At 39.0% G+C, this 21,843-nt stretch overlaps 1 protein-coding gene across 2 annotated transcripts in view; it reads left to right on the plus strand.

Annotated features, from left to right (window-relative positions):
* Nucleotides 1-18,189, plus strand: part of TAF4B (TATA-box binding protein associated factor 4b) — a 200,810-nt gene extending 182,621 nt beyond the window's left edge. For both annotated transcript variants that reach the window (XM_036768688.1, XM_036768680.1), the window contains one exon: nucleotides 17,823-18,189. In XM_036768688.1, coding sequence (XP_036624583.1) covers nucleotides 17,823-17,990 — 168 coding nt within the window. In that variant the 3' untranslated portion in view covers nucleotides 17,991-18,189. The remainder of the gene's footprint in view (nucleotides 1-17,822) is intronic.
* Nucleotides 18,190-21,843: the final 3,654 nt, after the last annotated feature.

Below are 21,843 nucleotides of genomic sequence, written 5' to 3' on the forward strand. Positions count from 1 at the left end.
GTGAGCTCCTTGAGAGCAGTGACTTTCTCATTTTTTCTATTTTTGTCTCCACCGCTTGGTGATATAGTAAACATTTAGCAAATGCTTTTTCATTCATTAATATAAGGAACGGTAAGAAGACCAGTTAGCTACCTGGAGGAGAATAATCTGTAATAAACCTGGAAAAGTAGTTTGGAACAAGTTGTAGAGGGCTTTAAATTCCAAACAGCAGGGCTTTCTTGATCCTTGAAGCAATAGCCATTGGAGTTTAAGTAGGGGAGTGACGTGGCCAGGGCTGTACTTTACAAAAATCACTGGCACTTCTCTGGAGGGTAGATTGGAGTGAGAAGAGACCTAAGGGAAAGAAACCAGTGGTGTCTTGACATGCATACTGTGGTCCTTGAGTTTCATATCCTGGGCAACTTCAGCAATGGCCTAGTTGAAACATGGTTATTGTTCATCATCACTAACTACCCTGGTTTTATGATAACCTTTGAGTGCTGTCACATTGACAGCACTACTCAATTTAATCTGTGTCCTAAGAAATGACAAGTATTAGCATTCTCATTGTATATAGAAAGAAAATGAAGCACAAAGAGTTGAGGTGATTTGCCGATGGCATACAGTTAGTGAGTGGCTATAGCTAAAGCAGATCCTGGGATTCCAAAATTCCAGCATCAGTTCTCCTTTCATTAGCTCTGCTCCTAAGGGATTTTAGCATGGGAGTTGACAAAATTTGTTATTCTTTTTTTACTTTTTTCTTCCCCCCCTCACCCCCACCTTAATAGTATTTTTTTCAATTAAATGTAAAGATAGTTTTCAGCATTCACTTTTATAAGATTTTAAGTTCCAAATTTTTTTTTTCTCTCCCCTCTCCTTTCCTAAGATGGCATGCGATCTGATATAGGCTATACATGTATAATCATATTAAACATATTTCCACATTAGATGTGTTGTGAAAGAAGAATCAGAACAAAAGGGAAAAACCATGAAAAAGAAGAAAAAGAAAATAGTATGTTTCGATCTGCAATCAGACTGTAGTTTTTTCTTTGGATGTGGATAGGCTTTTCCCATCATTAGGCTTTTGGAATTGTCTTAGATCATTGTATTGCTGAGAAAAGCTAAGTCTATCAGAGTTGGTCATCACACAGTGTTGCTGCTGGTTCTGTGTTCTCCTGGTTCTGATCTCTTCACTTAGCATCAGTTCATGTAAGTCTTTCCAGGTTTTTCTGAAATCTGCCTGCTCATCATTTCTTATGGAACAATAGTATTCCATTACATTCACATACCACAACTTGTTCATCCATTTCCCAATTGAGGGGCATCCCCTCAAATTCCAATTCTTTACCATACAAAAAGAGCTGCTATAAATGTTTTTGTACATGTGAGTCCTTTTCCCTTTTTTATGATTTCTTTGGCATACAGACCTAGAAATGGTATTGGTGGATCAAAGGGTATGCACATTTTTATAGGCCTTTGGCATTGTTCCAAATTGCTCTCCAGAATGGTTGGGTCAGTTCACAACTCCACCAGCAAAGCATTATTGTTCCAATTTTCCCACATCTTCTCCAACATTTATCATTTTCCTTTTTTGTCATATTAGCCAATCTGATAGGTGTGATGTGGTACCTCAGAGTTTCTTTTACCTCCTATTGGACTGGGCTTATGATACTGAAATCACTCAGTGATATTAAGACGATAACCTATATACCTATATACTTTCAGTTGAGCTGTGATAACATACTTCCCTCCAAAAATAGAGACAGAAAAACCCTTTCGCTCCTTGTTGTATATAACTCCTTTCTGTGTCATACCATAAAAATATCCAAAGATCTACCTAACCTGCTTGAAGCATTCCCAACCAGGTCAGGAGTTCCCAACTTGGGAGTATGCATACTCTTGAAGGTTATAAGAAGGTTGTCTGGAAAGCTAATTTGTCCTTATGAAAAATTAAACTTTTATTTTTTACTTGGTAAACTCAGTAATTTGTTCCATATTGAATATCAGAAAGGATGTGAAGGTTTACTGAAAGCTAAGAGATATAGGGAACAGAAAAAAGTTGGGAATCTTTGCTCTAGGTCTTTTAGTATTTCATGGGTTCTAGTTCAGCACTCAGGTCAAACAGCTCACTCCCATTTCCGATCACATGTATCCTGGATACATCATACACACAAACCTGCATTAGTAAAGTGCCTCACTCCCCTTCTATGTCTCCTCTGCTTTCGGGTTACTAGGACTTAGGCTCTTTAAGATAGTGGTGTAACAGGATTCACAACCATACAATGTCATCAGGAAAACAATGATATTAAAGGCTATGTAGTTTTTTTTTCCTTCTTGTTTTCTGATTACCAAGATACACCTTTTGGCTTTGTTGCTATTTCTAGAATTTGTTTGCCATCCAATCCAAGTGTATTATTCTACACTGCAAGAAAAGTCAAGCAGTATTATTTCTTTCATGGTTACAGAAAAAGGCATAGATTTGGGCCAGAGTCACACTTAGAAAAACAGTGACATCAGTACAAACTACTCAGATTGGAATTTTAAACTCTCATGTCCTTCTCAGTGAAGAAAACTGAGTTGATTTACCTTACTTTTTATTGGCACTCTTTAAATGTTAATTATTTCAAAGGTATTAAAAACAACAAAAAATACACGAACCTAATCTATGCTAGAGTGTAGTTTAATCAAGTATTGCGCATAGAAAGTCAGGGGCCTATACTAAGGTCCTAACACCTTTATGACCTTGAATTAGTTTATCCAAAGATGGAAAGGTTATCCTATCACTTGTTCAGACAATCTTCCCATATTTTTCACAGTCCTTAAAAGGTATTCTGCATTCCTTGTTATCTGACCTGGTGAGTAATTATGTCCTATGAGGAATATGCCCTCTTGGGACATATACAAGCATTCTCAAATTACAGTTTTAACTGCTACCCCTCCCCATCACACAGCCAGACTTGGTCCTCTGCCAAAGCAGAAGATAAGAGAAAAGCCTATGGCAATTTTTTCTTTCCCTATTTCCTACTAACTTTGGGTTACAGTACTCTCAAAGTACAGAAGTAATTAATTAGTCCAGTTCCCTAACCAGATGGTTACAGCTAGCTTCATTTGTGGCCACTTGTTACCTTACTTTCTCAAACACTGACAAACTTTAGACCCAAGTTCACCTTTTAGAGCTAAAGTCATACTTTGCCTAAAGAACCTTCACTTTTTTGGACCTCTCTTATAGGTCCTGATACCTCCTGTATCAGTAAGCAAGGAGTTACTTATCTGCTTCTCCTCTTCATTGAGACCATTGAGTTTAGATCAGCATCCACATAGTGGAATAGACTACCAGAGCTATCTAGCTATGGACCAATATGAACCTGAACCAGAGTATAATAGATAGCATCGCCACAAAATGAGAATGTTAAAGTTAGACATCATCATCATCATTGCTGGCATTTATGTAGATTTTAAAGTTTGCAAAGTGTGTTACATATGTTATTTTACTTTATTCTCACAACAGTCCTTTGAGGTAGGTGCAGTTATCACTCCCATTTGATAGATGTGAAAACTGAGCCTGAGATGCTAAGTGACCTAGGGTCACCCAGCTATTAAGTATCTGAAGCAGCCTCTGAACTTGGATCTTTCTGACTCTATTTATTGTACCACCTTGTCTACCTTACCCTATCTTACTTGAAATGTCTGTTGGTGTAACTGTCATGTAGTTACATAAACAGCTTCAGTTGGCTTTGGTAAGCTTAGGCTTATGAGACCATCTTCTCTAAGCCCTTTCCCTCTGCCTGTCCTTTCCATTCTCATGAACTTAAAAACCAGGCCCCATTTTCTAAATCATCACCTTCATCATTCCTCATAAAACATTAGTATTGTATCACATTAATGTACCATAACTTGTTCAGCCAAAGTGATGGCCACCTCCTCAATTTCCAATTCTTCTTCAGTGCTCCCAATCTGATGGGTCCGATTTGGAACCTGAGTTATTTTCATTTGCATGGATTTCTCTAGTTATTGATGGTTTAGAACATTTTTTTTCATGCTGCAAGTGACAGATTGAATTTCTTCATCTGAAAAATTCTTGTTCATATCTTTCAGTATGGGAAATGAATTGACTGATGTTCTTAAGCAAGACCTCAGGACATTCTTTCTAATATCCCTGGCAGGCAGTACAGTTTTTCTCATTGCCTTCCTGGTTCCCATATACCAACTACCAGAAGGACATAAACAAAAATGTGTAAGGTAGAATTTGCTTTAAAGGTTGACAAAACTTGGAATTTATCATCTTCTTTCAAGACAAATAACATTAACTAGAATAAGTTAGGGAATTCATTTTTAGCCTGTAACCACATCATAGTAAAAATATCTTACTGTATTTTATATATTCCATATGTGAAGCACTTTGTAAGCCATAAAGCCCAATTTCAAAAGCCACATTGGAGGATTTCCCCCATTAATTATGTCAAACCAACCAAATTTTTTGAACAGGTAGAATTGTGTATGTGTAAGTTTTTCATAGTGTCAGATCCTTACCCAGCTTTATTTTCTGTGCATGTCAGGTTCAGACGTTCCCTCAATATAGCCCATCTGGACTTGGGTAACACAGGAGACAGTGGTGTTTAGTGCAGTCTTGGTAATGGAGACCTGTCAAGATCAATTAGAGGCAGAATTACAAGTTTTAACTCCAGTTCACTGGTAAATGTCAGTTGAGCCCAGATCTTGACATGTAAGTAGACTAAACCATTTGAAGCTTCTGTTCTTTTGGGTAGTAGTTCAACGTATTGAGCCTGCAAGTGTCTTTTAGAATTTGTGCACAATTGAGCTAAATTAATATTTTCTCACTTAAATCACTAAGTGCATAATAGATGTAGGCTAACCATGTTTGCCTACATATTACAAAGATGATATAAAACACCACTGTCTCTGAGTCAAATATTTTAGTTGTTTTCCTACAGAATTCCAAATTCTTTTTATTCCCATTTTTTATTACTTTTGCTAACTTGCAGAAGAAGAGTGAAACTTTAGAGTTGTTTGATTGGCGGTTTCTCTAATGATTTGAAGCAATCTTTTATATGGTTATTAATAGTTGGCAGTTCTCCTTTCTTTTGAAAATGTTCATACTTTTTGACCGATTCGCTATTGAGAAATGGTTCCTGGTCTTCAAACATTTGTGTTAGTTCCCTATATATCTTAGATAACAGATTATTATCAGTGATAGATGATATAAAATTTCCCCATAGCAGCGAGGTTCCCTTTTTATCCTAGCTGCTTGTTTTTGTACAGAAGTTTGTAATATATATTTTTTTAATTTTAGCCATTTACGCTCTGTGATCTCTTCTATACCTTGCTTGGGCAAGAGTTCTTCTAGCCATAGCTGTGAAAAGCACTTCTCAAAAGCACATTTCAAAAAATGATGTCATATATCCATTTGGAAATAATTATGGCATATGGTTTTTTTTTTGTTTTTTGTTTTCTGGAGAGGGGAAGATAAACACTTTTCCTGATAGTTCTTGCAGAATAGAGGGATTTTTTTTCTAAATTTTTCTTCAAATTTCTTTTTGGACATTTATACCAAATACATTGGACTACTGAATTCAGTCATATCTGATTCTTATCTAGTCTTTGCCACTGATCTACTTCTCTGTTTTTTAACCAATACCAAATAGTTTTGATGATTACTATACTTTTTCTAAATTGCAGGCCTGACCCTGTCACTGCCTGCCCTGTAAACTCCAGTGGTGTCCTGTTGCCTCTAGGATCAAATGTGAACTCCTCTGTTTGTCATTGAAAAGTCTTCACAATCTGACCCTCTCAAATGTTTCCAGCTATATTGACCTTTTTGTAGTCACACACACAGTACACTCCATCTCTTCTGTCTCTTTGCCTTTGCTTTGGCCACTATTATTCATGCAGTGCTTTTTTTCCTCACCTTGGCATCTTGTTATCCCTGGTTTCCTTCATAGCATCTTTTTGCATCAGGCCTTTCTTGGTTCTCTCATCTTTTCCTCCAAAGACTACCTTGTATATTATTCACATGTGCTTGGTATATACCTAATAAATATGCATGTTAAAATGTGTTAGAATGGAAACACCTTGAGTGCTATGTCTGTTTCATTGTCTTTGTATTCCCCAGCACAGTGCCCTGCACACAGTAGGCACTCAGTGCTTTTATTGATTGATAGCTTTTTGGTCTGAATCCGACTTAAAAAAAATTCTTATTTTGTCTAGCTTTGTAAAATAACTTGGTAATTTGATTGGTAGAGTACTTGACCTCGCCAGACCCAGGCTTGCTAAACTGTGTTGTCAGGCTCTCTTCACTAATGTGAAAATTCTACTTCTTCCTTGAAGCCTTCTCTGACTAAATGTAAAAGAAGTAACCAACTTCCCGTGCTTCTGGTACCACCATCATTCCTCTCTCCCCTTCTCCCATTCTACAGTATTATTTTTTATTTTTGTACAGCATTCATATTTTAATAATTTGGATGTTTATTGACTACTGTATGTCTTTTGCAGCAGGACTTTGGCCTTGAAGGTTTCATTTGTAGTAGACCCTGCTTGTGGCCTTCTCTGCTTGGATATGGTAGAAAAGAGATCCTTCATTTTTTAAGTACTTGAAGACCTTTGTTTTACATACATATGTAGCTGTTATTGGTTAAGTGTGCTTCTTTGCCCCACTGGCCTCATGACACCTTGATTCAGGCCCACCTCTTGCTTCTTCACAGTACACATCCGAGAGGGCATCGTTTTGAAGTTTTGCCTCAGAATATCTTTTTATTGTTTCTTCTGTCTCTTCTGCTCTCAGTGACCTCTTCTGTTCTGCTTTGCACACGATTACCTCAGATATTTTGTCCTCCATTCAATGCAGACATCTTGTCAACAGAATCAGTGAGGTGTTGGTGTTTTCGTCCCCCCTCACCTTTTTTCTTTTAGCAGCAGCTTTGACTCAAATATTGGTAGTTTGACTTTGCTCTACAATTCTACTGAGGATCTTGACTTAACCATCTGATATTCAGCGTGTTTTGCAGGCCGTACTGATTGGATGGAATTGTTCAAGAAAGTAAATGTTAACCTCTTTGGAAAATCTCACTGTTAAAACCATGTAGCACTTTGCAATATAGTACATCCTCAATAAATATTTATTGAATCGTGTATGTTGGGCATTATTACAGCTTTGCACGTGTGTCAAATTTAGTTCAGGATTTGTTGGTACACTGATGTTATAACTCTCTTAGAGCATCTTTGAAATAAAATAAAGTAAACAAATATCTGGAACCCTTGACTTGGGTTTTCCACCAACTCATCCAGTACTCAAACAATGACCTAGATACCCAGCTCTTAGCTTTCTTTTGCTGATGAAAATCCTTGACTATTTATAGGAATTCCTTGGTTTTGTCAGTTGGTGATCTTGGGATCTTTCTGGCTTTTCAGTCTCAAGTACTTTACTAACTCTACAGATACATTATGCCCCCTTTGGTATTGCCTTCACTCATACCTATTGATAATGTTCTCAGGGTGCTTAATTGACCTCATTAGGGGCATCTTAGAATATCAAAGAAAGTTTTCTCTATTTTGTCAGCTTTAGTTATAGCAAAGTAAATACAAGTGGCATTTTTTCCACTTTGTTGTGTGCTTAATGAAGATGGCAGTCACCTTTAACTCAGTAAACTTTTAGGTTGAGGATTGAAATGCCAGTGCAGACAAAATTAACAGAGAAGTTCCTAGGTGACAAAGTATTTTGATGATCAGGCTGCTTGTTAAATTGAATTTTCCGGGGTCCATGTACAAATTCTTTATATTTATGCATTGTGCTTCGCTTATAGGAGGAACTTCCTTCAATGGGTAATAAAAGTAAGAGTGTGATTAGAGATTATAGGGTGGGACCTAAGAAATGCTGTCCAGCCTCATCGTTAACTTGCTAACGGCTAGTGAGCTGGTGCTAGTGAGCTGGGTTTTGGGCCTAGGTCATCTTATTTCGAATGTCAGGATCTTTCCCATGCACCACCACACTGTTTTCAAGGTCACGTAAATGGTAAGTGGAAGAGCTTGCTTGCTCTTGAATTCAGACCTGTTTCCAAGACTATTGTTCTTTCTACCTCGTATCATGAAAAAAGGGCAGAGTCCTCCTATGGGCAGGCACGATGGAAGGAGCTGGATGTTAGTTAGGACTTACCTGACCTGCCTTGGCTTCCCACACGGAATTATTTAAATGGCATCACAAAAAATCTGGCTTTTTGTTTTATACATTGTGAATCCTGTTTTTATTGTTTTTTTTCCCCCAACAACTGCCTGTTCTATACAGGGTGTTACATATGGGCACTGGTGGTGGTGGTGGTGGTGGTGGTGGTGGTGGTGGTGATGGTGATGGTGATGATGATGATGGTGAAGAAGAAGAACAACAACAACAACTAACACTTCTGTAGTGCTCTAAGGTTTGCAGAGTGCTTTACAAACATTTAATTTGGTCCTCGCAACAACCCTAGGCCATTATTATTAGCTCCATTTTACAGATGAAGAAGCTCAGGTAGACAGAGGTTGTGACTTGCCCAAGGTCATAAAGCCGGTGAATGTCTGAGACCAGATTTTAAGTAAGATCTTACTGAGTCCGGGTCCAGCGCTGTATCCACGGTGTCACCCAGCTGGTGCCTGATGAAAATAGAAGAATAGACCATAGTTTCTACCCTTATGATACTTAGGATATAATGGGGAATATTCCCTGCAGGGCCAGGGATGCTCTCACCAGTCTCAAGTCACCAAACAGCCACCACATTACGGACTATTTTTAAGTGCCTTTGATCAGTGGGTGAGATAGACAGCTTTTTATGTGATAGAATCCTAGGTTTTTGGCCAGTACAAAATGTGCTGCTGTCATCCAGCATAGCTTAGGTACTAGAAATGTTTTTACTGTTACCCGTTTTAAATCCTATGGTCTCATTGGTATTACTAACAGCTCGTGGTTTATAATGCTTTACAGTTGATAAAAGTGCCTATCTCCCAATCAGTCCATAACATTTCTTAAACACTGAACCATGTGCCAGGCACTACGCTTCAGTGGTACAAGTATCATTGGCATTTTACAAATGAAACCAAGGTATAGAGAGAATAATTAAGTGACTTTCTTATGATCGTGCAGCTAGTGGGCAGTAGTAAGGATTTGAACCCAGTCTTCTCTCGTTCCCAGTCCAGTTCCTGTCCCGCCTCCCTCGCCCCCACTGCCTTTGTGGACACATTCAGCACTCAGCAAATAGAAGGATTTTAAGGTTACCCAGTGTCTAACAACCATTCTACTGGTGTGATAGTATCCCTTTTCCTTTAGTTATGAGGAACATACTGATATTGTGGCTATTTTTCAAATTGAAACCTAGAGCTAACCCCCAAGGATAAAACCAAAGCTGTTTCTGTAAGGGAAAAAATCTCTAACTTGCAGTTCTTTGAAAAAGTTTTAATAAAATAATAGATAAAATTGACCTGTGGACATAATTTACTTGAGTTTTCAGAAGACTTCGTAAGCTTCTTCATAAAAGATTAAAGAAAATAACCATGGGGTAAATAACAAAGTCCTGACATAGACTTAAACCTGACAAAGCCCTAGGAAGCTGCCCTGCTTGTTAGAGTGGAATAGAAGGAGCCATAGAAATGGAGATCCTCCGGAGTTGTAGTTGGCCATGTTTTTCCACAGTAAGAGGAAGCATTTTTTTTAAACTGGTCAAGGGAGCTGCAAAATTGAGCTTCTGATGAAGCCTTTTTAGATTGCTTAAAGCCAAGGTGAGTGGGTAAGGGCAGTGCCATCAGCAGAGTGTTTCCTGCCTTTCCCTAGTCCCATTTTGACTCAGCTTGCAGGTGGGAGGGAGCTGCTAACTTCATTCTGGGGTCAGTGAGGTGCCTAACCTCTTAGGTGCTATAGTCTTATCATAGGCCTATAGCTTAGCTCTTTCCCTGCAGGTAGGTATTGCCTATTTCTCACTACAGGCCCTTAGGAAGAAAGAGTTTTCTAACATTTACAACTTCCTTCAATGGGTAATAAAAGTAAGAGTGTGATTAGAGATTATAGGATCCTAGATTTAGTGCTGGAAGGAACCCTTAGAGGTCATTGGGTCCATTTTGCAACTGAGGAAAATGAGACGCAGGGAAGGGAAATAACTTCTTGGTGACACAGCCGGTAAGTGTCACAGGTGATTTGAACTAAGATCTTCCTTCCTCTAAGTCTAGCTCCATATTCATTATGCCGTATTGCCTTTCAGGTCTTCAGGCAGTGATTGACTAGATGAATATTTGTCAGTAATATCTCAGACAGCTAGGTGGCACAGTGGGCTCTTTGCCTCAGTTTCTTCAGCTGTAAAATTAGGGTAATAATAGTACCCACCTCCCAAAGGTGGCACGGTGGATAGAGTGCTGGGCCTGCCTTATTTTCCTGAGCTCAAATCTGGCCTCATACACTTGCTAGCTGTGTGACCCTGGGCAAGTCACTTAACCCTGTTTGCCTCAGTTCCTGTTCTGTAAAATGAGCTGGAGAAGGAAATAGTAAACCACTCTAGCTTTTCTGCCAAGAAGACCCCAAATGGGATCACAAAGAGTTGGACGTGACTGAAAAATTACTGAACAACAACAAACTATCTCAGGAGGCAAATGATTTCAAATATCCCCCCAGTTAGGGTTCTGTGAACTTATGGCCTTGTGTGACTTGGAAGAAAGACAGCAGAACGAGATGGTGGCAACATTATAGTCACTCCTCAAAAGAGTAATTAGAAAAGTAGATCTGCTGGGAGTTTTTGTTAGCTAACATTCACAGCCGTGGGGTAGTCTTGAGGTTGGTTGGTCTTTAGACCACTTGGAGTGAGGAACTTGAAATTATGTAACAGGGACTTGTCCTGCTTGACCCACAGTTTATAACCAAGGACAGTGAGTTGAAGTTGCAGATTCCTCACTGTACGTAAGAAAAACCTTCCCAACAATTGGAACTAACCTACAATGGGACTGGTTTACTTTCAGTAAGCAGTGATTTCTCCATCCCCAGGAGAGGTGATCCTTGAGGTGCTTTGAAACTCTGTGGTCCATCTTTCCTAATTTCTCCTGGTAACTCACTATCACTATTTATTAAGTGCCAAGAACTTATGTTCCTCACTATACTATACACAGCAGGGATAAAAAGACAAAAATACTCATTTTCAAATAATGAGGCCCTCCACTCAAGCATTGTTACTGAGGAATGCACTACACACACAGACTAATTGTTACATCTCCTCTGAAGAAGGGGCCATATAGTAAAAAGTCAACAAGTTTAACTGGTAAGCTGGTAGGGCTTTAATTGGCTAATTGGAATTAGACCCCTTGTGTTGTCATATCTTCAGGGCCCCATTGTCTGCATTGGGCGTTGCTGGCATCAGAATGCAATGCGTATCACTTTAATATTGCCACATTGATGAACACTGCGTTAGCTTAGTTAAAAATAAACAAAGCTCACTCTAGCACAACTAGTTTGAGTCACAAAATTTCTGGGGCAGTTCTCCATACACCATAGAAGTGGGGGAAACCACTGTGTGTCTGCCAATGCTTGAAAGAATGGTAGCTGCATTTTGTCTTTATGGTTGATGTATTTGTTTTTCTAAAAACTGATGCCCTTTCACCCTCTTACCCCACACCTGTGACCACCCCTTATCATCTCAACTGTTAACTAGAAGAGAGTAAGTTGTTGGTTTTTGATTTGGAAAAAGTTCTGCTAATCTTCCAGCAGAGGGCACTCTTCCTCGAAGTTAAGCATGTGCTGCTGTGCAGTCTGTGCTGGCCTTAGGGCTCAGAACCCACGTCTCTTAAATGTAGGTCTTCATGTAGATTACATTACAGCGAATATTCAAGGCATTTTTAGCTATCATCACTGCCCACGCTCAGTGTCCATTTGATTTTTGTTCTTGAGCCATAACTCCCACCCCTCAAAAAAACAAAATTCATCTTTACCTAAGAACTAACCTTAAATAGAAAAGAAACTCTTTATTCTTAAGGATAGCCATGCCAATTAGCATATGCCTGTAGGACTGGAAACTTTGAAAAAAATTTTTTTTAAGTCATCTTAAGAATCAGTCAGGTGGTAAGTTAAAACATTAAATTAGCTCTGCCTCTTTTCAATTTCCTATTAACTTTTGTAACAACCTGGATAAGCCATGAATGTATTTCATTTCCAGCCCAGACATCTGTATTCTCTTAAACCTAGTGATACAAGAAAAGAAAGTGAGGGATGGACAGACAGAAGGAAGGAGGGAGAAAAGAAGCTATTTGCTAATGGACTTAAAGACAGGAATTCATGGTCAGTGTTAGGTCTGTGTAGGCAGAATAAGGAATCACCTAAACTGTATATTTGAGGGGGCTTAATAAAGCCTCTTTGCCTATGGGGATCTTGCTCATGAACCAAACTGGCCAGATGCCTGAAATTCCTTATCATCTGACCTCCTTTAGGGTTAATTTGATCAAAGAGCTTCATTAAAATGAAACTGTTACCTTGGGAGGGGCAGGAAAGACTTTTAACATATTATGCTCATTAATACCTTACTACAAATTAGTTCATCAGATTAGCCAGCCAGTTTCCTCTCCAAGCCCTAAGAAGTGGGAATACTGGATAGAGTAATTTTGCAATCAGGTAGAGTTAGCAAAGATACTGGCCAGGATTTGGTCCTCTATAGTACAAAGGATGTTTGTATGCTACCTAACTTGAAAAGAGTCTGAGGCATTTAGGGTTAGAGTCAAAGGGTGAATGAGAATTTGGGAAAAGATGGGGCAAATAGAGAGGGGCTCAGAAGTTGCTTACTTCACAAGTTTTTTCCGGGGTCTACTCTGTTAAAATTGGGAGACGTAAAAATGTCCTTAGTAGCAAAATGTATTCATCTTAGCATGTTGGTGATTGCAGGAAGGTTATAGAGCAAAAAGACAGCTCTAGTACAGTAACACTGTCTTTGAAGTCAGCAGAGCTAGATTTTTCCTGGTTGTGTCACCTTGGGCAGGTTGTTTTTTGTTCTTCTGTAAAGTGGACATAATTACCTCACAAAGTGGATTTTAAGTATCCAATGAGAAAGTATATGTAAAAGCACTTAGCCAACATTTAAATATATAAAGCTTCATGGTTTGAATCTATAGTGAAACGCTAGTGGGAAAGCCTGGAAGGATGGAAAGTTAGAAATGAGAGCCTTAAACAGGATGATCATTAGCCTGAAGTGTTCATGTGAGAATTTGCTCAAGTCTCTTCCTCTCTTCCTGCATCTCTGTGATTTGACTTTAACAAAGGTCTGTCCTACAGGTTACAGAAGCCCTAGTATTCATCGTTACATGAGTTCTCCAACCAGTTCCATTCTTTTAGAAAGGCTGACATTTATCAGATGGAATCAGTAGATGGTTATATTCACCTTTCCCTTTAAAGTAAAACAGTTGTTCTGTGTTCCTTACACAAAATAAGTATGCATGGAGACTTTGTTTAGTGACATATAACATAAGACACTAATCTGGAGTTCCTTATTTGATTTGGCAGTTTGGGAAGTATGTTAACACTTAGGCTTGAGTAGGTTTCCTGGAAGCATACAGGTACATAAGTTTCATAGATTATTAGAGCTGGAAAGGACCTCGGATCACCCAGTCCAGCCTTCTAATTTTATATGTAAGGACAAAGGCATGCTGGGAGGAGAGTGGGTTATTTTATTTCCACTGACTTGGTCTCTCTTCACTCAGGTGAAGTGTTTAGTTGCTGAGAAATATTTATTTTTGAGCTAAAAAGTATTACCCTGCGGGCTTCAATTTTTAGAATGAAACAACAGGGAATTTGGGGTTTCTGACTTTTTAGGAGTAAATTATCTAGGTTGAAGGTTATTCAAACCCCTTATTTCTTCTCCTGCAAGTACTCGCCCTTTAGCTGTATTTCACTACCCATTGTCATTGTTGGGGTAAGGGTAAAGGAATATTGAAACTGAAAAGTGTGATTTGCTACTCCTTGAAAGCCCTAGTGTATTAGGGAGAAAGTTGGACTTGACAGTGAAAATTGAAGCTTTAGGATCCTTTATATCTTTCCATTAGTAAGCGCTATATAAATGTTAGCTATTATTGTTCTTCTTATTAATTCAGTTATCCATATGCATCTTCTAGTCTCAATATATATAATTAAGAGTTTTGCGTGTATATTAAACACTAATAAACCTCATATAATAAATGTAAAATTCATAGATTATTAAAACTAGAAGAGACCTTGTCCAAATACCTCATTTTAGAGGTGAGGAAATTGAGGCCCAGAGAGAAATTTGGCTTCCCAAATTTCACACAGCTAAGTGCCAGAGCCAGGGTTTGAATCCAGGTTTCTTTTGACTCCAAGAGTTTAGGGTTCATTCTTTCTTCTGTGCCTTAGTCTTTCAAGGTCAATAAGAAACTCAAGGGTTTGAGATGGGATTCCTTCCCTACATCCCCAGTTTATTGGGGGGAGGGGTACAATGGGTGGGTTACTACTAGAGATTTATAACCAAGTTGATAAAAGATGCTTTCTAAGTTAATCCCTATGTGGGAAAGAAACTGCTGTCACCTTTGTAAAGTTCTGAATTATAAAGGACATTTCTGTTGGGTTTCAGAGTCTCCCTTGGGGTTTGTTTCATTTATAACATTGCCTTGGGCCTTCTGCTGCATCCTGTTGGACTGACCTCCTTTTCAACCCTGTGCTGGCAGCTGCACTGCAGAACTCTCTTTTCCCTGGATCCTTCAGGGTTGTCATATGACAAACTTGAACTGTGACCCTTTTGTCTTACCCAGACTATTGGACCCTCTTTATCCTTTTGGCCAGCAGTTCAGAGACATTTTATGGCACACACCCCTCACCCCTTGCTTCCCCAAACTCTGCCCCCAGTTCTTTGTCTTTTCCTTTTTTCCTCTTTCTCCTTCGCACCCTAAGTGAAATTTATTCCAAGCCATTTAGCAAACTGAGCGTTTCAAATGATGGCATATTTGGGACTCTTAACCATAACATGCAATGAGACTGATAGTAGGAAAGCTCCTAAGTAGGAAACATTTGGAAATATAATTAGAACAATTATATCTAGTCTTTAGCCAAGAAAAATGACTTTTTAAATGAAAATTTTAAGCTAGAAACTCTGTACACAGCAAGCCTTGCCATCAAATAAACATCGTGATCACTGCCAGTGACAAGTTTTATCAACTTTGTACCTAATGTATATTTTTAATCCTCTTTCTCTGAACTGAGATGATAGAACTCTTTTGTAGAAGTCTTTGGGGGGTTCTTTTAGGGCAATAATTTGTAATAGTGAAGATTACATCCAAGTTTCACCCCCTCCAAGTAGTATTGATGCCAGCAGAGAAGAATGATTCACCAGGGCTGACTGCCATGCTTAGCTGAAGTTACAGAGTCTGAGCACTTGTATTTGTACAAATTGCATTCATTACCAAGGACCCTGCAGTAGTGATAAGAGACTGGCTGTATAGTATAGATTGGCTCCAAGATAAGTAGCCAGTCAATTGTGCAGCCAGCAGTAATCTTATTTTTTTTCTCTTACAAATCTTGTGGATTTTTCAGAATTTAGTCTGTGTGGATGTATGTCTGTATGTATGAACCATCTTAACTGAACTGTGAGAAATTTTAGTATGATGATTAGTAGAATTGATTGGTAGCCCTCCAGAAAAACTGACTCGAAGGCTGAATAGATTGTGCCCCCAAGACACTCTGTGGACGTTCATATAATTAAGTCAACTTGGATATTGTGAAGGCTTTTGTTTCTAATATATTTTTATAATTTGATAGTTTTTTGAAATGACTGAAAAAAACTAGAAATTTGGCTGGAATAAAGTAGTCATTATGAGACCTCCACAGTCCTAGTTTTTTTTTTATGTTTTTTATTAGTAGGCTCCACGTTATTTTACAAATCTGCCCAAGGAACTGTGTGTGATTTCTCTGCTTGAGAGTCTGTGATATTGTAAATAAGTCTTAAGAAGTTGCCTGAAACACATTGAGAAGGTTAAGTGGCTTGCTTAGGGCCATCAACTAATAATAGTCAATAAACATTTATTAAGCACCTACTATGTGCCAGGCACTGTGCTAAGCAGTGGAGACACAAAAAAAGACAAAAGACAGTCCGTACTCTTGAGGAGCTCAAAGTCTAATTAGGGGAAATAAACAAATATATACAAACAAGCAACATAGAAAACAAATGGGAAATAATCAAGAGAGGGAGGGCACTGGAACTGGGGGGTTGAGAAAGGCTTCCTGTAAAAGATGAGATTTTAGTTGGGACTTGAAAGGAAGCCAGCAGGCACAGATGAGAAGGGATAGCATTCTAGGCTCTCTAGATGGGGGACAGGTAAGAGAAAATGCCCAGAATCGAGAGATGCAGTGTCTTATTTGTGATACAGCCAGGAGCTCAGTGTCACTGGACCAAAGAGTGTGGGGGAGTGAGGTGTAAGAAAACTTGCAAGGGAGGAGGAGTTTAAGTTTTGAAGGGTGTTTAATCCCAAATAGAGCAGTTTGTATTTGTTCCTGGAGGTAATAGGAAGCCACTGGAGTTTATTGTGGTAGGGAGGCTATTCTAGTAGGACTGACACTTTAGGAAAATCACTTTGGCTCAGTGGAGTGTGGAGAAACTTAAGGCAGACAGACCCATCAGCAGGCTGTTGCAGTAGTCTCTAACCCTGAGGCGACCAGAAGGGGTGCTAATGTCAGAAAGAAAAGGGGGTGTATTAGAGATGTTGAAAAGGTGAACTCAATAGGCCTTGGCCACAGATTGGCCCTGGCAGGGTGAGAAATAGTGAGGAGTCCAGGATGACTCCTAGGTTGTGAAAGGCTGGGAGGATGGTGTTGCCCTCTACAGTAAGAGGAAAGGTGGGAGTGGGATAGAGTTCAGAAGGAAAGATGATGTGTTCCATTTCGGGCACGCTGAGTTGAAGATAACTGATGTGAGCATCCAGTTTGAGATGTCTGAAAGGCAACTGGATATGGGTATGTGGAGTGAGGGTGAAGAGTTTGACACCAGGTTATCAAATTTGAGTGATTACAAAGACAGTGGCATCCTCAACAGGTGTAAGTTGCTCTTATGTGCTCCCGAGGCTCTTTGGCACACTCTTTTTAGCACCTCAACTGAGATATTGAGTTTTTTTAATGTCTATAGATCATGATTATAATATTTTAGGATATGTTTTTATTGTTTTTTTTTTAATGACACCATTATAATCTTTTTTCCCCCCACTGACTACATGGTGCAGCAAATACTGAGATTTCAAAGCAGAGGTTTTGTTGGGATAGGGTTAGAGAGAAAGAAGTATGTGACTTCATTTTAGACAGTAGCAAGATAACGAAGGTGGGGCCATGATTTTAAGGACTTGAAGTTTTTCTCAGTTGATAGTGACCTACTCAATAGGGTCATAGATTATAGAACTAGAGATGATCTGGTCCAACCACTTTGTTTTACAGGTGAAGAAACTGAGACCCGCCCCCCCCCCCCCCGAAGTGAAATGGCTTCGCCAGGGTCACCTAAATAGTATAGCACAATCATTGTTGTTTCATTTTTAAAATTTTAAGCATCAAATTGAAGTGATGTTTAGTTTTAGAGATCGATACTGAATATAAGGTTTCAGGATTCTCCTTTCTTTCCTTCCTTCCTTCCTCCATCCCTCCTTCCCTCCTTCCCTCCCTTCTTTCTTTCTCTTTCTTTCTTGTCAACAAGCCAACAATATTTATTAAGCCATTTTTTGTGATTCATCTGGAACTTGAGTTCATTCAACGTGAATTTATTAAGTACCCTCTGTATGTGGTCAGCAATACTGTTGGACTATGATAAAGACTATTCTTTTTAACTCCGTTTCTTTCTTGATTATGTCTTCTCTAGGGTTTAAATGGCAATGCCCTTGCCTCAGGGTCATCCAGCCTGACTGTGACCAGACAGTTATTTCGCCCAAGAATTACTCGAGTCTGCCTCAGGGATTTGATATTCTACATGGAACAAGAAAAGGGGATGAAATATTCTCGAGCTCTGTACCATGCTCTTCTGAAGTGACAACTCCACCTTTCCATCCAGACCCTTGCTACGTACTGCCAAAGAAGATGCTGAAAGCATTGTGGCCCTGTCCTGATGTCATCAATGGCCATTTCTGGAAGATAATCACCATTGAGGATAATCTTTGTTTACTTTTGTGCTTTTATTAAATACCTACCTAAGCACCTGTAGAGTTTTTAATAAATAGAGTTCAGCTTTGTCTTCTGTTCCATTGGTGAGTTGTAGGTGTGCACAGAAATAGGCACATACCTACCTACTTATAACTCTTACCTGCAAGCCAAGAATCTGTCAGCTGCTATTTGCTTCATTAGCACAAACCAAGTTTGTTCTACGTGTAGTGCCTTTCCCTAATCCATATTTAATTTGGAGGTGGTGGGAAAGAAGGGAAGGAATATTTTGTGGTGATACTTAGCACAAAAAGTAGATTTAATCCTGAGTAATCGTGGATTGCTGCTTTAATGTGCAACATATCTGGCTCAGGTGAGGTTCAGAGTTCCTTGAGTTGGCCTTAGTAGTGCTAAGCTAAAATCAGAAGCCATGTTGTGCAGCTTAGTGGTGGCAGCAAGCAAACCACCAATGACTTGGGTCTGTTGTCTCCTAGAGATGTCAAAACAGAGACAAATGGGGATTGTTTATGCCTGAGGTCACTGTTTTCACCTCACACCACCACTGCTGTGTTTTTGAGGTGAGGGGACATCCTTGTCAAGGAAACCTTGCAATCGAAGCTGCTAAAATACCTCATTGGGAAACGAAAAACGCAGGGGGCGTTGGAAGGAATGGCAGGGGCACTGAGTTCAAACAGAAAGAGGGGAAATGAAAATAGGGTAATAAAACAGAGAACGTACTGTGTGAGCCCAAAGGGAAATACTGACACTCCAAAGTAACCTGCATGTGTTCTTCTGGAGGAAAAGGAAAAAATACACATGTAACCTACATACTAGAGAGAATATAGCCAGCACTTCCACTGCATCCCCTGTCCGGAAGCCTGGTTATTTGTGTTACCCTAAGAGAGAATGATTCTTCTAAATCATTTTCTCTCCAGTCTCATCTTCATTCTCCTGAACTTAAAGCCTCTTATTGCATCGGAAGTCTTCTTTGGCGATGAGTGAGTTTTGAAGAAGAAATGAACAGCGAACCTAATTTTGACTTCTATATACTTGAAAGATGATTCCAGTATCCCAACAGTGGCCACACTTCAGAAGGGTCTTTGCTTAACGATTGGCATGTATTTGAATAGCCATGGAATCTGTTCCTTCTTTGCAAAGTAAAACTCTGGTTCACCACAACTGAATGTGACTGGCACATGCTCGTAGCAAAGTAATAATTGTGACTGATGTCACTGAGTCACATGAGGGAGAGAATGAACTCCCTCAGAATGTTTAAAATGTGAAATGCCAGGGACTTCTAGAAAAATAATTCCAAAAATAAAGCTCAAAGCTGTATTACATTTTAATCCCATTTCTCCACATTGGGACTTCTGCAGCCATGTACTGCACTGTAGTTAGCTTAAATTGGCCACATTTTTTTTGTTTCAGCAAGTTAGTTTAAAAAAAAATGCTGTAAATTATGTATATAAGCATATGTAAAAAGGCAGTACTTTGAGGAAAAAAAACAAACAAACCTATATTTGCAAGATACTGACTGACCATGTCTGAAGTTGTTTTGTATAATTAAATGCTTGGCTTTACTTTTTTTGTAAAGTGTAGCATTTTCCCATATTTGTGTATTGTATCTTATTGATCAGATGTTTAAAATTATTTTAAATACTTCATTAAAAGAATTATTTTATTATAAAGAATAATGTGGCAACTTTTAGTCAATCATTAATATTTGTAGACAAATGGAACTGGCAGTCAACTGTCAACATGGCTCTTAATGGCTTCTTGGATTTGTGGATAGGAATATGTCATAATAAGCACATTCTCTGGTGCCTGTCTCAGCAGTTGCATCTAGTTTTGAGTTTTGGCTGTTGGGTTCCAGGAACTGTAGTTTTTGTATGTATGTGGGATGCATCACATTTAAGGGAAATGGAAATTTGAATGCTACTTTAACTACAAGAGCTAATTTCAGCCCTTTTTGAATGTCTCAGTGATGATCAGTGAGATATTAAATTTTGAGCAATAGGGTAAATATATTGAAAAGTAAAAGTAGTGCCAGAAACAGTGTCTGGGCACAGTTAAATTTTTTAAAATTGCTGTGTCCTTGTTCTCCCCTTGCCCAAGTAAGATTTCTCCTTTCTCTCCCCAGTTCAACTTTAAAAAAAAAAGTTATTTGATTTTTCTTTGAAACATTGGTACAAGTCAACAGTTGATGGTGGGGGTGGGGGGAATCCCTAAATTTTCAGCATAGATGGATGTTTTTTTTAAAAAAAACTTTTATGTCAACTGTATATGCCACAGTTACATCCTTTGACCTTGGAAATTGCAAATATGATTCCCTATGTCTTTTCTTAGAACATGATATGAGACACTATTTGAATTGACTATATGCCCTGTGGAATTTTTCTTCTGAGAACTATCAAGAATTTGATGTCACATTTACATTGTTTTCATGCTTTAGGGAGAAAAAATATTGGTATATTGGGTAGCTGTGCCCATTTGAACAGAAGTTTTGTTGAGTTTTAACAAGGGCAACATTTTAAAATGTGCCTTTCAGCAACCAAATATTTATGGGAAACCAACCCTGACAAGACCAGCCTATTTCCTAGAGATGAAATCATGATGGTGTGCCATGTGTTTAAGGGTGTGACAGACTTTTCTTTTGCAAATTTTGCTGTGCATCACTAACACTTTCACACGTCCCTGTTGCCTGACTGGAAGGGTGGCGTTCAGCACGTTAGCGTCTGTTTCTTAGTGAATTTAAATGTGCCGTTCATCAGTCCTTTGATGTTTGTTTCAGCTGACCTACATCGATGCGTTGCATTTCCTTGTTGAAGTTTTTTCCCCTACCACTTGGGAATACCCTCTGTGGAATTGTTTTCTGAGAACCATCAAGATGTCACATTTGTATTTATCATTTTTATGCTTTAGGGAGAAAAATCAAGCTCTTCTTTGGATATTATGGCATAACTCACTGTTCTTTTCATATTTGGAAGAGTTTCATTAAGAAGAGAGACTGTTCTTTGCTAAATGGTTGGAAAGGAGTCAGAAGACCCGAACTCGGGTCCAAGTTTGGTCACATGAGTTGTGTGACCTTTGTCAAGTCATTTCCCATATATAGGCTTCACGTTCTTCTTCTTTAAACTGCCTTACAGAGAGGCAGTGTCATGTCTTGGACAGAGAGAGCCAGTCTTGGAGTTAGGAGGACCTCTGGAACATACTTGATCAGGGATTATGGGCATGTCACTTAATCTTTCAGTGGTCTCAGAAACCCTTTTGTACTGTTAGACTAGTTACCTGTCCGTGTAGATGGAGGAACTGTTCACACTAAGAGTCTTCCCCCCCCTCCCCTGCCCAGCAATGAGCTCATAGGTATGAAATAGTCCATCCCCCAAAAAACCATGACCTCAAAAGCCTTCCTTACAGGGCAATTGTGAGGAAAGCACTATGCAGCCTTAAAAGCTGAAATGTCTACTATTACTGTAGTAACTGAAGGACATGTGACATTTGCCCTTTGTTTTGCCAACTGTGACAGCATGGGGTAGTGGGAGCTTGATGCTAGACTGTCTACACGTAGCCAGATTGGGTGGCTACTTCTTGCTGTGTTTCTAATCAGTGTGGTGGTGTTTTTAATTTTGAACATGTATGATTTTTCAGTTAATGGGTTAGTAATGGTCATTCGGGTTTAATAATCTGGTTATTTATGTATTGTGGGGACGGGGCTTGTAGAATATAGTCAGCAATGTGGCAGCCAT

This window comes from Trichosurus vulpecula, chromosome 1, assembly GCF_011100635.1.
Source record: "Trichosurus vulpecula isolate mTriVul1 chromosome 1, mTriVul1.pri, whole genome shotgun sequence".
NCBI lineage: Eukaryota > Metazoa > Chordata > Mammalia > Diprotodontia > Phalangeridae > Trichosurus > Trichosurus vulpecula.